We start from the raw sequence: 16,442 nt of genomic DNA on the forward strand, positions 1-16,442 counted from the left end.
CAAAGTTATAAGCGGTCAAACCCTAACACCTTTTTGCGACGGTCGCAATTTTCGATTTTATATGCTGACTGTGCTAATAAAAGCTCGAAATCTTAAGAACTTGAAGAGTGCATTCAGTGCAGCCAGTTAAAACAGGTAAGACCAGAAGACCATTTTAGGCTACCCTAGAAGAACTTCAGGGAATTCGGTGGACTTTTTAATGGTGAGTTCAGCGATAGGTGAAGATCAGCTCATCCTGCGGCTGATTCCAAGTAAAGACTTCGACGGTAAGTTATTACATTGAAGCATATTTGGAAGGCTATGTAGGCAAGAGATCCTCTTGCGTCTAGGTCAAATGCGAAAAGACTTAAATGAATTGAAGGAAGTCAGAGGGTTAAAAGTTATGTCGACTACACACAAGGATAACCCTGTGGATACCTGTGGTCTTGACATTTTAACCTAGTGGATGAGTACTTAATGGGGTTAGGTTTTTATAAGTTTTTTAGTGGGAATGACACTGATGAAGACTGCACATTGTAGTCGAAATACGTATCTGTCACGGATACTAAAATTAATTAAATGGAAGATATGTAACCTTTTTTGCTGTTGTATTTAAGGATAACCCGGAAAACCCAAATTGAGTTTGAGAGTAGATCCAAGGTGCTAATTTGTGGAAACTCACGGGAACAATATTAAAGGCTATTTCAAAGGGTACCCACGTACCTATACCAACATTTGGGCAACAAATTCCTATCCTCAAGAGTATTTTTTAGGTTAGCCATGAACAATTCACATAAAAATGGAGAAAGCGGATTGCCCATAGGAGCGCCTTTAGTTAGTTTATAAAAATTTCCTCTGAAAATGAAATAATTTTCCTCCATACAAAGACGAGTAAGCTTGAGATATGACCGAACTTTGCTTTTCCAAGTAGAATCCTCACATTGCTTCAGAAGCCAGTCCTCTAAAAGGCTGATGGCTTCCTTTACTGGTACACTCGAAAAAAGTGCTGTGACATCAAATGAAACCATGACTTCATCTTCCCGAATCTCTCCTGATGCCTGAAGCTGACTTGCGAATTCCTGTGTGCGAGTGGAAAAGGGTTTAGGCATATTTTGAAATTCCTTTACTAGCCATTTGGCAAGCTTATGAGTGGGGGATCCTTCAGCCGAGATAATCTCCCTCATTTCGTTTCCTGGTTTGTGAATCATTGGTAAACCTTTGATCCTAGGTAGAATAGGGTTTGAAACTTTCAATTGATTCGTAGTGTTGCCAATAAACGCCTTGCACTCTTTCAACCTTTTATCCCCATGTTTAACTATAACGTTTTCTTTCTCGATTCTAAAACTTCCCAGAAAGCGAGAAAACCATCAATCACACAAGTTTAACCTATAGTCGCTATATGCATAGTCTGGCGGATAGAATTTCGATCTATCAAAAAGCGGAACCAATTCAATATATTGTAGAACCTTTTTAGGTACTATCAACTATTATAAACAAAACTTTGATTATTATTTCCTCGCCAATTGAACGCAAATTACCAACATCATCGGATAGGGTCAACTATCCCCAACACAAACATGGTGTTAGTTTGCGTAGGCGAGCCTTGCGTCAGGAGAAAAGGGTTTCCGAAGTTTTGTTCGCAATAGCGGATGTGCTCGTTTCTGTTGTTGGTCGTGATTTGCTCGATTGGTTCCGCTATTTGACACATCAATTGATTCCCGAGATTCTATCCGCCAGACTATGAATATGGCGACTACAGTATAACCGTCCGGGAGGCAGAGTGCCAGCGCTGATCAGGAAAAACAGCCGAAAACTACTAAAGCGAACTTACGCTCAAAACAGGGAGCAAACTTAAAACACAACCGTTTGATATCTTTTGATATCATTCGATTTGGCGCGCGGGTACGTTGGACTACTATACCGAGTGAAAGATTTGACGCGCGCACATACTGGATCACATACGGGACTTCTCAACTTTAGCGAAGCCTAGCTGGGAGAACCAGTAACTTTCTATTTTGTGAAGTCTTTCGGTGAGCCGACTGGGGAGTCGGTTCGAGCTTCAGAATAAGAATCCCTCGTTTATTTGACTTTAAATGATCTTTATTTCTTGTGTTTGTGTGGTTTACATGCATTAATTTTCAAGTGACACAGATGCGTCTTTTCAAATTTAGTTCTTTTGAGATTTTAATTATTATTTAAAGTTCCTAGTCCTATCAGGCCTGTTTTAGAGAATGACCACCTTGGTGGGATTGGTTTGTTTTAAATTGAAAAAGAAAACTATTTATAACTACTATTTATAACGGCGCCGGTGGTGTAGTGGTAAGCGTGATTACCTCTCACCCCAGCAGGCCTGGGTTCAATCCCAGTCGGCGCCGCCGGGATGTTCTGAGGCATAACATCTCTGATCACGCCTTCCTTCGGATGGGAAGTAAAGCCGTTGGTCCCCGGTTCATGAGTTGATGGGTCGATAGGTAGGGTCCAGGTGTGGGAGCTGCCTTCTTGGCACGTCGGTAGCATTGGTGCTCAGCACGGAAAACAAGATCGACGGAAAAAACAAACCAAAGGAAAAAAAAAAAAAACTACTATTTACAACTACAACTAACCTACAAATAATATATACACCTAATCTACTATACACAAATTGATTATCAAAGTATGTTCTGATGTATTGCATTTTTGTGCAAATTTAGTCTTAATTTCGTTTATTCTGGAATCTATTTTGGCAATGCCTGCCTCTTCGTGTAAATTTGTTATTCTAGTGTCGAAAGGACGATCAAGAACCATCCTCAGTACTCTATTCTGAGCGACCTGGATTTTGTTCCTGTGAGTCTGTGCACATGATTCCCACACCGGAGCTGCGTAGAGGATCGCAGGTGCTATGATTTGTTTGTAGACAGCCAGATTGTTTACCCTTGAGATGCGAGATCTGCGGCAAATCAGCGGATACAGACACCTATCCAAGTCGGAACACTTGATTACGGTTTTCTACACATGCGAACGGAAGAGGAGCTTTTCATCGAACAACATCCCGAGATAGGTTACTTCGGCGGACCACTCAACCCTTGTGCTTACCATGATTACAGTACAAGAGGGAGCCGGTTTCAGTTTGGACGATTTCCGATGGAGAAACATGATCGTTTGAGTTTTGGAGGCATTGATTTTGATTTTCCACGTGGTGGCATAATCAGCAAAGGCATTAAGGCATCGTTGGAGTTTGTTCGTTATTTTGCGAGCATCCTTCCTTTGACGGCTATTTCGGTATCATCTGCGAACAGGAAGAACACGCAACCGTCACCGAGGGAAGGAATGTCGGAAGTGTAAATGCTGTAAAGCAAGGGGCCCAGCAGACTGCCTTGTGGGACTCCTGCTGGGATGGAAAACGTGTCTGAAAGACAACCATTCAACGATACCTTAAACGACCTTTGCTGGAGGTAGTTACGGGTGATTTTAACCAGATGTAATGGGAAGTTGAAGTTACAAAGCTTGAACACAAGTCATGCCAAACATTGTCAAACGCCTTTTCAACGTCTAACAAGGTCATGGCTGTGGACTTGGATACAGCTTTGTTACTTCGGATGTTATTCATCACCCGTACTAGCTGCCCAGACAACCAAAAATCGTATAACAATGTACACACAGTATCGTAAATTGCTACAGTTTAAGTCAAAATCGCATATAAGAATGGCATACCTCACATTATGTTTAAGTTAAATCGTATAGAATGCAAATTTCCAACCTATATGCGATGAGTCATTTTTCCGTCGTACTGTATCGCAAATTAAATCGGATTACATCGTAAGACTTTTCAAAATGAATTTTTTATTACAGATTAAATCGTGTATGATGTTAAATCAACTCGTTTAAAATTAATTTAAAATATGCACGTATATGGCCTCCACTTTTGTACGTATAAGCCATTTATTTGCATTCTATACGAATTGTTCGTTTGTATATATGTTTGTACATCACGAAAACAACATTGAATATACGTGCATTCTGGTTGTCTGGGTGGTGATTGGTGGAGTGCCCCTTTCTGAATCCAAACTGTTCCGGAAGGAGAATCTTATTTTCCTCGACAAGCTTGAGCAAACGATTAAGAATGAGTAACTCGAACAATTTGCTCAGCGCTAAAAGGAGGCTGATTGGTCTGTAGCTTGAAGGCAATGTCGGAACTTTACCGGGCTTACGGATTGGTATGATTTTTGCTACTTTCCAGATGCCTGGAAAGTAGTGCAGTTCCAAGCATCAGTTGAAGATAGCGGTTAGAAGAGACTGCACTTTCATGCTAAGTCTTTTCAAGATCAAGTTGAATATACCGTCAAACCCGGGAGCCTTCATGTTCTTGGTGCATTTCAGCGCTGAGCAAATTTGTTGTACTGTAATCAAATCCGCCGGAGGCACGACACAAGGGGAGGGATCTAAGTTTCGAACGCATTGCGCAACCTGATCTTCGAGCTGACTTTGGATATTTGAGCCGATCGCATTTGCTTTCTCCTGTGGGGTGATTAAAAGCCGATCGTCATCATTTTCCACTCTGAGAGGTGGAACGGGTTTGGGATGAGTTTTCAGAACCTTGGCTACCTTCCAGAATGGCCTGGAGCGGTCGTCCAGATTCTGGACAAGCCACCCGAAACTTTCGTTCCAGAGTGAGACCATTCTGGAAGCAATCTCCTTGTTCAGATCGGCCATTTCACGTTTCCTCGCTAGATCTCCGGTTCTCTGGAACTGGCGTCTATGCACATTTCTCAAGCGAAGCAGTAATTGGGTGTAGGAATCAATGGCAATAAACTTACCCCTCACAGGAACTCGTCGGACGCATGCCTCGTCAGCCACGGTTATGGCTTGGTGGAGTCCCTCCAACGCTCGGTCGATGTCCTCCACGGTGTCAAGCGGCGGGTTATCGGTGATGTGCCTGTCTACCACGCGTCCAAACTGGGTCCAGTTTACGCGATGGAAGTTCTTGCGCAGGCTTGAAGCAGGAGCCACGTTGCAGCCCAGTTCAGCCACCACCGGTTAGTGGTCGGAGCTGAGTTCGTTCAATGCTACCGGCTTGGACAAGCCGATATTTGTCAGGAACAGGTCTAGCGTCGATGGGTTGCCCGCCGGTGAGATAAATGTTGGCTCATCCAAAAACCAAACGGAGTACAGCCCATGCTGTGAGTGGTCGAACAGCAGACGACCGTTCTGGTTCTGCTGGTAGTTCCGCCAGGCCTCATGGCGAGCGTTTAGATCTCCTCCTACTACGAAGCGGGTACCGTTACGGGTGATGGTGGACAGGTTCTTCTTGAATTTAGCCACTAGTCCACTGTTGGCGGCACACTGTTGAGGGCAGTAGACGGCGATGAACTGGACGTATCCAGGCGACGACTCCACCTCCACACCAAGGGCCTCAATGATAGAGGTGCGGATATGGGACAGAGTGTAGTATTTTATTCCTTTCTTGACGACGACCGCAACACCACATCCCCTGGAGCTGGTGCGATCAAGCTGAATAATGTTGTGGTCTGGCTGCCGGAAGCTGTCGCCGGACTTTAGATGGGTCTCTGATAGGAGGCCCACGTCGATACTATGCTTACGGAGGAAGTCAGCAAGCTCGAACTTTTTGGCTCGTACAGAGCAAGCGTTCCACGTGACTATAGTTAACGGTTTTGACGCCATACTGAATGATAAACCTACCGAGCACTTGGATCTGTTCAGGCTTGTTGCGGCACTGACGAAGAGCGCTGGTCATGTCGACGAAAATCTTCATCAGCTCATCCGCAGAGAAGAGATCGGGATTGGCGGGCTTGAACGTGTTGCGTAACACGAAGCGGCGGGAAGTCCTCCACCCTGAATGCCGGAGTGTTTTCCTTCTTCCGTCCTGGTTGGCTTCTTGTGGACGCTTGCTTTCGGATCCGCTTGAAATCCTCGCGTTTGTCACTGTTTGTCGGACCATTGATGAGCTCCACCACAGTTGGCGCATTTGCTCGTTTCCGACTCGTCGACAACGCACTCGAAGGAAACATGATTTTGGGTGCATTTTCCACAGCGCGGATTGATGTAGCAGTTTCGGGTGCCATGCCCGAAATTCAGGCAACGATGACACTGGGTGATGTCGTGACGGCCGCCACGGTATGGCCCCAATTGAACAATGATGAAGTTGATGGAGCGGATGGCCTTCAACGCATTGAGCGTCACCGTTCCCTTCTGGAAATGAACCAGGAAAAGGCAATCCGGGTACGTTTTCACGTTTTTGTCTCTCCTCGTCATCCAGAAGACTGCGATTGGGGCTAGTTTGTAACGGTCCTTAAGTTCTTCTTCGATCGACTTGGGGTTAAAGTTCGGTAAGCCCTTGATGACTACCTTGAAGAGCTTCTCACTGGGGATGTCATGTATGAAGTATTCCGACCTGGAATCCTTCAGGTACTTCACAGTTGCTTCGTACTCCGCTTTGGTACGCAGCATCACCTTGGTGCCAATCCTGACCCTCGTTTATTGAAATGCGTTTTCCTTTTATACAGTTTTAGTTACATTGATTTGTGTATGTTGAAAAGAGTCATTTGGGTAAAGGAGTGAGACGACTGGAGTGGCACAAAAAATGCGCATCCTAGCAATATCGGAAATAATGGTTACATTTTGTTTGAACGCCCGGCGTTGTCATTCGAAACCTTTCTTGCTGCGCGAAAAACCTTGGCCCACGCGGGAAGTGGGTGGAAGAGGACGAGAGATCACTGCAGTTCTAGTGACATCCTTGCCAGAGCGATGACTCGGTGCCTGGGGTGGATAGTTTATTAGCATGGTTCATATTAACTGGGGTTTTGTTAGCTATGTGAGAATGGTTTACCACAACCGTATCCGACTTAAAACACAACCGTATCCGATAGTGAACTTTGATGAAATTTAGTGATTTTTTCAGCCCTGATCCGAAAGGGTTCGAAACTGAACTCTTGTATCGCTGCGCCATCTTTGGGTCCAACACATGATCTATTTTGATCCATCAAATTGTAGTTCTAATTAATCCAAGAAACTTCACTCAAGACGTTAACTCAATTGGATGCAATCCTGAAGCGTTATTATTTGTTTCCTGCTAGATTAATTATTGGCTCACTATGCAATGTAGAACTGGGAACATAATGCAAGTTTGGGAAACATGTTTGAAGTTATGGAAACTTTGGTTTATTTTAAGAAACTTCATAAACATTGTTCGTTTAGCTTTAGGGCATTTTCTAAAACTTAAAATAACATTTTAATACTTCTTAGCTTCTAAAATAGATCAGAAAAATTAATTGATATTTGGATAAATTTCTTTAAATTCACAGAACTTAGAAGTAAATCAACGGAACTGTAAATAGTTCAGTAAACTCTTTAGGAGTGCAGAAAACTTCAAAGGAATGATGAGAACATTGCAGGAGTCAAGAGAAGTACGTAGCAATTCAAGGAAGTTTGAAACCTTGTTGGACGTGCATGTATTTTTGTTTAAGGTCAAGAAACTTTGTAGGAGTTCAGCTAAAATTGTAGAAGCTCAGTGAACTTCATAGATGTTCAGGAAGTTTCACAGAAGTCCATGGAGTACTGTAGAAACTCAGCATACTTTGAGAACTTTATATCGCCCAGATATGTAAGAAAATTAGTAAAATTGGTTCAAGGTTTGCAGAAGGTCAAAGATGTTTTGAGATCTTAATTGAGTTGATGAAACTTCCCTTTTCTGAGGCATAAAAATCTCTGGTCACGTCTTCCTCCGGAAGGGAAGTAAAGCCGTTGGTCCCGGCCCATGTGTATGTGTGTTGAATGGGTGCGATATCCTACGCAGGTGTGGAAGCTGCCTTCCTGCACATTCGATTGCCGTCAATGGATGGTAATCGATGTCCGTCGGTGATTGGCACTAGATTGCGGAACAGAGACCGACGTTAAAATAAAGGAAAGAAATGATGAAACTTCGCAGAAGTTGAGGAAATATTCAAGAAATATAGATTAGAGTACTTTTTTGATGTTCAAGGAACATTAGAGCATTCAATGATTTCTTCATGTAAAAATTGTGTAACAAATTGTAGCACTTTTCAACACTCACCCCTCTCCCTCTTGCGTCACGTAATTTTTGAACTGCCCATAACTGGGTATCCACTGGTTAATTTGAATGAATCACCCCACCTTTCTGTGGGCAGCCACCAATCACATTTCGATGTTCAGGCTCGGCATTAAAGTGAGCCCTCCATAATATCTTGGTGTGTCACTATTTAAACGACAAATTGAGAATCATTGCTCTTAAGCGTAATTTAAGGTGATACTCAAAGAAAGCCTTAGTATGAATTTTCAAAAGCTCAAAGATCAGCTTCTACAAAAGATACAATAATTAAATTGTTGGTCTTTGTTTGCATCATAGTACTTAGTATAGCAACCTTTGAATGTTTTGTGGAAGCTGCGATTTGTGCTTTTGAAATTTCACGCTAAAGCTTCCTTAGAATATCACCTTAAGGCCGTTACAGTTGATGTACCACACATTTGCCATTCTATCTTCCATTGCACCTCATGAAAGATATTCTTCTCACTTTTTTTTCTCGATTCATTGAATTGAATTGAACTAGAGAAGCAAACCTTACCGTTAAAGCAACAATGTTACATTCAAACAGTTGATCAATTCAAGGTCAGCTTATCAGCTTCATCTAGCAATCACTAGGGTGCGTCTCAAACATCTCCCTGACATAACATAAACTAAATAACTGACCATATTTTTATTTAAATTAGTCAAATGCGTCCTTCATCGCTGAACCTAAAACCAAAAACCGCAAAACCACAGCTCCGGACAGCTATCGTCGGTTTTCACGCTATAAAAACATTCTGTGCACTCCATTTCAGATTAGTGTTCACACACGTATCGTCCCACTAACAATTCGCTTCAGTCGTCGTCAAAAATGACCTCCAGTTCGGATGTGCTCGCGCTTCTCCAGCGCCCCCTGGAGCCAACGTTTTATCCGAAAAACGATGGCAAAACCGTGCTGGAACTTCCGGACGAGTACCTAACTGATCGGTACCGGCCAATCGGCGATGAGCTCCAGAAACGCTTCACGGACAATGTTGACATTCGCATTCCGGTGCGAAACGTCGGTGTACCGGACATTTCGTTTGCACAAGTGATCGATCGGAGAGGTTCCTTTTCGTTGTTCATCGAAAAGCACCGTCAGATCGCGTCACAGTTGATCGACCTGTTCCTGCAACAGCCAGACATATCCTCGCTGCTCAGCGTGGCGTCGTACAGCCGCGATCGGTTGAACGTGTTCCTGTTCCAGTACGCTCTGGCAGTGGCCGTGCAGCATCGACAGGATACGAGCAGTGTGAACTTACCTTCAATTTTGGAACTGTTTCCAGATCAGTTTGTTGATCCGGCTGTATTTCCCAAGCTGCGCGAGGAGGGAAAGGTAGTCAGTCAAGCTAATCGGGTGAGATTGTTTTCAAAGTTTTGTGGGAAATGGGAGATTTAATGTCGAAGGGGGTTTGTTTACAGATGGTAATTGAGCTTCCGCAAAACTACACGGCTTCGGATCGCGACGATGAACAAAGGTTGGCTTATTTCCGCGAGGACATTGGTGTTAATATGCATCACTGGCATTGGCATTTGGTTTACCCCACGTCAGGTCCAAAGATAGTGATCGATAAGGATCGACGTGGTGAACTGTTTTTCTACATGCATCAGCAAATCATTCATCGGTACAATGTGGAAAGATTTGGCAACCGGTTGGGAAAGACGAAGAGTATGCACAATTTCCGTGATTCAATCCCGGAAGCTTATTTCCCGAAGATGGTCAGAAGTTCCAACAATCGGCCATATGCGTCTAGACCGAGGAATTTCGCACTGAAGGACATTGATCGCTACGTTGAAGGGCTGAAGTTTACAATCACCGAAATGGAACAATGGAGAGATCGAATTTACGCTGCAATCGATGCTGGATTCATTGTGGATGTAAGTATCATATCTAGGTTATCCTTCTATCTACTATTATTATTGAATGATTACAGTCCTCTGGGAGAAACGTGCCTTTGGACGAGAAAACTGGAATCGACATTCTTTCAAACATTGTCGAAGCCTCTGATTTGTCGATTAATCCGAAACTCTACGGTAACCTGCACATTTCAGGCCACATTGCGCTAGCCTTCTGTCATGATCCGGAAAACCGCTACCTAGAGGAGTACGGCATAATGGGAGATGTGGCCACGGCTCAACGTGATCCAACCTTCTACAGATGGCACTCGTTCATTGATGATATCCTTGTTCGTCACAAAGATACGTTTGATCCCTACACCGCAAATGAGGTAGTTTTACTGACTTTGACAACGAGAATGACATAACTACAGTGCTTTTAATCCACGTAGCTCTCATTTCCGGGAATCGCCATCTCCAGTCTCAGTGTCTCGTTGAATCGACCAAAGGTCCCACAAAACGTTCTGTTGACCTACTGGCAACGATCGCAGGTTGATCTTGCTGCCGGATTGGACTTTGGACCCGACGGAAATGTATTCGCTTCCTTCACTCACCTACAACATGCGGCATTTTCGTACATTTTCGAGGTTCAAAATTCAAACAGCACTCCGATCCGTGGAACTGCTCGCATTTTCTTGGCACCAAAAGTGGACGATCGTAATACGCCTCTGAAGTACAGCGATTGGAGAGGCTACGTCATAGAAATGGATAAATTTGGAGTTATATGTTCGTTGCCATTTAACGCAAGACGTGATTTAAGACAGCTTAACTGATTTGATTTTTTTTTTCAGTGAACCCAGGAACCAACACAATCAAACGCAGATCGGATCAATCCAGTGTAACCGTTGCCTTCGACCGCACATTCCGTCGGATCAAAAATGAAAAAGATCTCCCGAACAAGACCGACCTGGAGCAGTTCCGCTTCTGCGGTTGTGGATGGCCCGAACATATGCTCCTTCCGAAAGGAACTCCCGAGGGTATGCGTTTCGATTTGTTCCTCATGATTTCAAACTATGCCAACGAAAACATTGGCGAGAACATCGATTTTGCAGAGTAAGTTGTCGCTGAATAATAACCTCCCTCAACTAATCAGGATTGTTTTTTTTTTCATTTTATCCAGTGCTGCAAAATGCGCCGACTCGCATTCGTTCTGCGGTCTTCGGGATCAAAAATACCCAGATGGTCGAGCCATGGGATTCCCGTTCGATAGACGATCAGCAACTTCCGTGGAAACTTTGCAGGACTACACCGCCCCGTACTCGAACATGCGCACCACGGACGTTACGATCAAATTCACCAATACTGTAATTGCGAGGGCGTGATCCGATTTTGTTCCGTTTTGTCTTTGATGGTGCCATCACCAATCGGGCGTACATTAGACGAGTAATTAAACCTGGCCCTCCCTCTCGGTTCGTTCGTTAATTAGCAAACCAAAGAAGTGGAAATTGTTCTTTTCCTCGAGCTTGCTTTCAATAAAACCTTCGTTAGTTTTCTTTTCTTCTCGGAGCTAGAGCATCATCAAAGAGAATGCATTTTCTTCATTATCTGGCTGTTCCATTCGCATTACGTTCGAGAATGGTTAATGGGATGGAAGAAATTTTTCTTGGATGCAACCGATGCCAATGAAAACATTTTCCACCTTCTCGTTGGTTATACAAGCTGCTTTGTCTTTTTTGATCGAAACGGGAAGCTTTCTTTGATTTCATTTCTGCTTATTATTCTAATAGGATGAGTGACTTTTTTTTGTGGCTTATAATTTTGCTTCTGATATAATGGGTATGATTTGAGAAGCAACTTGCACTCGTTCGACTGAAATCATATTAGTGACATTATGTATTGGCCAAATGTTTGCCTTCGACAGTTACTAGAAATGATGATCATACTATATCACACGCTGAGAAATGAGTACCACAGCTGAAGATAAGTCGTTATTTCTAATTAGTTAATTTGGGCCCATACATAAATTCAGCATTCGACTAAATTTTCAATAGCGATTTAAAATATCCATAAGTACCGTTCCAATGACGCGTTCATCAAATTGATAAGCAGCAGATTTTTGGCGATGGACCCAATATTAGAGCCTTTTCCCCTATCTCTCGGTAAGTATTCTATCAAATTTGAAAATTTAAACTGTTGGTCAATCCACTGTACCAAATAGAAGGTACCGTAGTCCTATTAAATACTATTGACTATTTTTGAAGTCGGTCCACTGGCTCCGAAGATTTCACTATGATATCACTCCATGAAGTGACAGTGACAGTGAGGTGATGTTCGGAATAACCCTGTTTATTTCTCGTGACGTTCTTAACCCTTCGTTTGTGCTTAAAAAAAAACAAACGTTGTCTGTACCTTGGGGTCAATTTGACCCCAAATTCAAATCGCCATATATTCCACGGACTTCTGAAATTTCAAATGTGTTCTAAAGTAAATTTAGTTTACTTTAAGCCAAGTTAAGTTAAATTACCAAAGTTTATTTTTTTGACCAGATCTCTCACAGGGTGGGGAAAAAATCTAAAACTATATCCATTGTTCTGAAAGTTTTCCTGGAAGTGACGGCGGTCTTCGGTCTGTTTACAATTCCCGCAACAATCATATATACGTTGTTGTCTTTGTAGTGGGTCTTCAAAATTCCTTAAAGGTATCTCGATTAACTCGAACTGACTATAACTCGACAGATTATACTTCAAATAAATGGTTTTAGCTAAATTCCCTACACATAACTTTAACTTAACTACAGCAAATTATAGGAAAAAAATAATTATCGATCTACTGAGCTAAAATACGTTCACTTCAATTATGCCCCAAATGCCGTCTCTGGACACATCGTCCCAGTTCCGTTCTTTGCTAGATGTCAGACTGACGGTTCGAATGGCATTCTGAACTAACGTTCTCGATAACTGACGATTGCCCGGTGGGTGATTTCCATCAGAAATGCCTTTAACAGCTACGTCCAGAGAGGCTAGCTTCACTGCAGGGCGCTTCATGATCCCGTGAACCAGCGGTGCTGGTTGTGTTGTGGTAAGCGTGATTACCTCTCACCCTAGCAGGCCTAAAAGCCTGATCACGCCTTCCTTCAAAAGGGAAGTAAAGCCGTTGGTCCCCGGTTTATGAGTTGATGGGTTGATGGGTAGGGTCCAGGTGTGGGATCTGCCTCCCTGGCGTTGGTAGCATTGGTGCTCAGCACGTAAAAAATGATCTATGGAACCTCATCGGAACAATCAGCACAGACCTACGTGACGAAATAAGGACTACGATTGGAAACTCGGAACATGGAACTGCAAATCGCTCGGCTTCCCGGGCTGCGATAATTAGGTTAATCTATGACGAACTTCAACCACGCAACTTCGAAGTCGTAGCACTACAGGAACTTTGTTGGACGTGACAAAAGGTATGGAAAAGCGGGCATCGAGCGGCTACTTTCTACCAGAGCTGTGGCACCACCAACGAGCTGGGAACCAGCTTTGTAGTGCTGGGTAAGATGCGCCAACGCGTGATTGGTTGGCAGCCAATCAACGCGAGGATGTGCAAGTTGAGGATTAAGGGCCGTTTCTTCAACTACAGCACTATCAAAGTGCACTGCACACATGAACGGAGACCCAACGATGAGAAAGAAGCGTTCTATGCGCAGCTGGAGCAGGTGTACGACGGCTGTTCGCAACGGGACGTCAAAATCGTCATCGGCGACATGAACGCTCAGGTAGGACGGGAGGCAATGTACAGACCGGCAATCGGGCCAAACAGCCTGCATGCCGTATCGAACGACAACGGCCAACTATGCGTGAACTTTGCAGCCTATCGTGGTATGGTGGTTCAAGGTACCTTTTTCCCCCGCAAGGATATCTACAAAGCCACCTGGAGATCACCTGACCAACACACAGAAAACCAAATCGATCACGTTCTAATCGACGGGAAGTTCTTCTCCGACATTATCAACGTCCGCACGTACCGCAGTGCGAACATAGATTCGGACCACTACCTAGTTGCAGTATGCATGCGCTCAAAACTCTCGACGGTGCATAACACCCGTGGAAATCGAACGCCGTGACCCAACATTGAGCAACTACGGGACGCCGGAGTTGCCCAGGACTCCGCGCAGCAGCTGGAAGTTGCACTACCCACGGAAGAGCAGCTTGGCGCAGCTTCTCTTGAAAATGACTGTGAGGGACATCCGTTCCGCCATAGGTAGTACTGCTGCAGTGGCACTACGTACTGCAATCCCGGACCGAAGAAATGACTGGTTTGACGGCGAATGCAAGCTGTTAGTAGGGAAGAAAAATGCAGCACGGGCGAGAATACTGCAACACCGCACGAGATTGAATGTGAAGCGATACAGACAAGCGTGGAACAGACAAAACTCGGTTTTCCGAAGGAAGAAGCGTCAGCAGGAAGACCGAGATCACGAGGCGATGGAAAATCTGTACCGCGTAAACGACACACGGAAGTTCTACGAGAAGCTAAATAGTTCGTGCAAAGGCTACGATCCGCAAGCCGATATGTGCAAGGACTTGGACGGTAGCCTTCTCACGAACGAGTGTGAGGTGATTGAGAGGTGGAAGCAGTACTATGACGAGCACCTCAACGGTGAGGCAGTAGAAAACGAAGGTGGCATGGCAACAGACCTTGGCGCACGGGCAGAAGACGACAGGCTACTGGCCCCCGATCTTCAAGAAGTTGAGAAGGAGATCGGTCGGCTGAAGAACAACAAAGCGACTGGTGTAGATCAACTACCAAGTGAGCTATTAAAATACGGTGGTGAAGCACTGGCTAGAGCGCTGCACTGGGTAATTGCCAAGATTTGGGAGGAGGAGATATTACCGGAGGAGTGAATGGAAGGTGTCGTATGCCCAATCTACAATCGCCCGACAAGTTAGATTGCTGCAACTACCGCGCGATCACACTGCTGAGCGCCGCCTACAAAGTACTCTCCCAAATTCTATGCCGCCGCCTGTCACCATTTGCAAGAGAGTTCGTGGGGCAATACCAGGCAATACGGACCAAATTTTCGCGATTCGGCAAGCTCTGTAGAAATGCCGCGAATACAACCTCCCCACACATCATTTGTTCATCGATTTCAAATCCGCATACGACACAATCGATCGAGATCAGCTATGGCAGATTATGCACGAGTACGGATTTCCGGACAAACTGACGCGATTGGTCAAGGCGACGATGGATCGAGTGATGTGCGTTGTTTGCGTATCGGGGACACTCTCGAGTCCCTTTGAATCTCGGCAAGGTGATGGACTTTGTGTCTGCTATTCAACATCGCGTTAGAAGGTGTGATCAGAAGAGCTGGTATCGACAAAATGACACGATCTTCAGGAAGTCCATCCAGCTTCTTGGCTTCGCCGATGACAGTGACATTATGGCAAAGAACTTTGAGACGATGGCGGAAACGTACTCAGACTGAAGGCTGAAGCTAGGCGGATTGGACTTGCCATCAACGCATCAAAGACAAAATACATGAAAGGAACAGGTTCTAGGGAAGACAATGTTAGCCTTCCACTCCGAGTTCAGATTGACGGTGACGAAATCGAGGTGGTCGATGAGTTCGTGTATTTGGGCTCACTGGTGACCGCCGAAAATGATACCAGCAGAGAAATTCAAAGACGCATTATGGCAGGGAATCGTGCCTACTATGGACTCCGGAGGACGCTCCGGTCACAAGACGCTGATTAGACCGGTGGTCCTCTACGGCCACGAGATCTGGACTATGCTCGTGGAAGACCAACGCGCTCTTGGTGTTTTCGAACGGAAGGTGTTGCGTACCATCTACGGTGGAGTGCAGATGGATGAAGGAACGTGGAGGAGGCGAATGAACCACGAATTGCACCAGCTGCTGGGAGAACCATCCATCGTTCATGGTGACTACGGTGGGCTGGGCACGTCGTAAGAATGCTGCACGACGACTCAGTGAAAATGGTTCTAGAAAGCGACCCAACAGGAACAAGAAGAAGAGGCGCGCAGCGGGCAAGGTGGATCGACCAAGTAGAAGGTGACCTGCGGACCCTTCGCAGACTACGAGGCTGGCGAACTGTGGCCATGGATCGGGTAGAGTGGAGACGACTTCTTCGGATAGCAGAGGACAACAAGGTCTTAGCCTGATTAGTAAGGTAAGGTACCAAAAGCATGATTATCGCTTTTCTCAACCGTAACGCTTATCCGTAACAAGGGATAGGAAAGGAAATGTTGTTGTAGTACTTACTCAACGAGAGGCCACCGACTTAGTGAGACATCCTCATAAGTGCTACGAAGTTGGAGAATTGGGTAGGATATCAGGTTAGGATTCGCCTCAAGCTGGTGATACGACCAAAAGCCTATGTTGTTTATGTGTTGCTCATTTTAACTCGCGGCAGCCGACTATCGAAAGAGAATATTTTTTTTATTTTTGTTCATTTTAAGGTTCATGGTTACTGATAGGTAAGGAGTAGTTGCACTGTAATAATGATTTAAACATTTCAACTTATGGTTATTAATGCGTTTTATACTCTCGAATCCCGGCAATGGCGAT

At 44.6% G+C, this 16,442-nt stretch overlaps 2 protein-coding genes across 2 annotated transcripts in view; both read left to right on the forward strand.

Annotated features, from left to right (window-relative positions):
• dve (SATB1_N and homeodomain domain-containing protein dve) overlaps nt 1-16,442 on the forward strand; it is an 897,131-nt gene that overhangs the window by 173,399 nt on the left and 707,290 nt on the right. The window lies entirely within an intron of this gene.
• On the forward strand, nt 8,856-11,459 carry LOC135701879 (phenoloxidase 8-like). Its single transcript, XM_065222823.1, has 6 exons — nt 8,856-9,392; nt 9,458-9,913; nt 9,970-10,263; nt 10,324-10,657; nt 10,723-10,984; nt 11,052-11,459. Exons 1-6 carry the CDS (start codon nt 8,868-8,870, stop codon nt 11,251-11,253), a joined length of 2,073 nt encoding a protein of 690 aa, XP_065078895.1. The 5' UTR covers nt 8,856-8,867; the 3' UTR covers nt 11,254-11,459.

This window comes from Ochlerotatus camptorhynchus, unplaced genomic scaffold (genome assembly GCF_037179485.1).
Source record: "Ochlerotatus camptorhynchus isolate MF236.1 unplaced genomic scaffold, CSIRO-AGI_Acam_v1.1 ptg000178l, whole genome shotgun sequence".
Classification (NCBI taxonomy): Eukaryota; Metazoa; Arthropoda; class Insecta; order Diptera; family Culicidae; genus Ochlerotatus; species Ochlerotatus camptorhynchus.

What these genes read in the sequence shown, in the direction of transcription:
- LOC135701879 (XM_065222823.1), top strand. Translation starts at nt 8,868, where the DNA reads ATGACCTCCAGTTCGGATGTGCTCGCGCTTCTCCAGCGCCCCCTGGAG. An exon ending in TAGTCAGTCAAGCTAATCGG is followed by an intron (nt 9,393 to 9,457) that starts GTGAGATTGTTT and finishes GTTTGTTTACAG; the next exon opens with ATGGTAATTGAGCTTCCGCA. An exon ending in ATGCTGGATTCATTGTGGAT is followed by an intron (nt 9,914 to 9,969) that starts GTAAGTATCATA and finishes GAATGATTACAG; the next exon opens with TCCTCTGGGAGAAACGTGCC.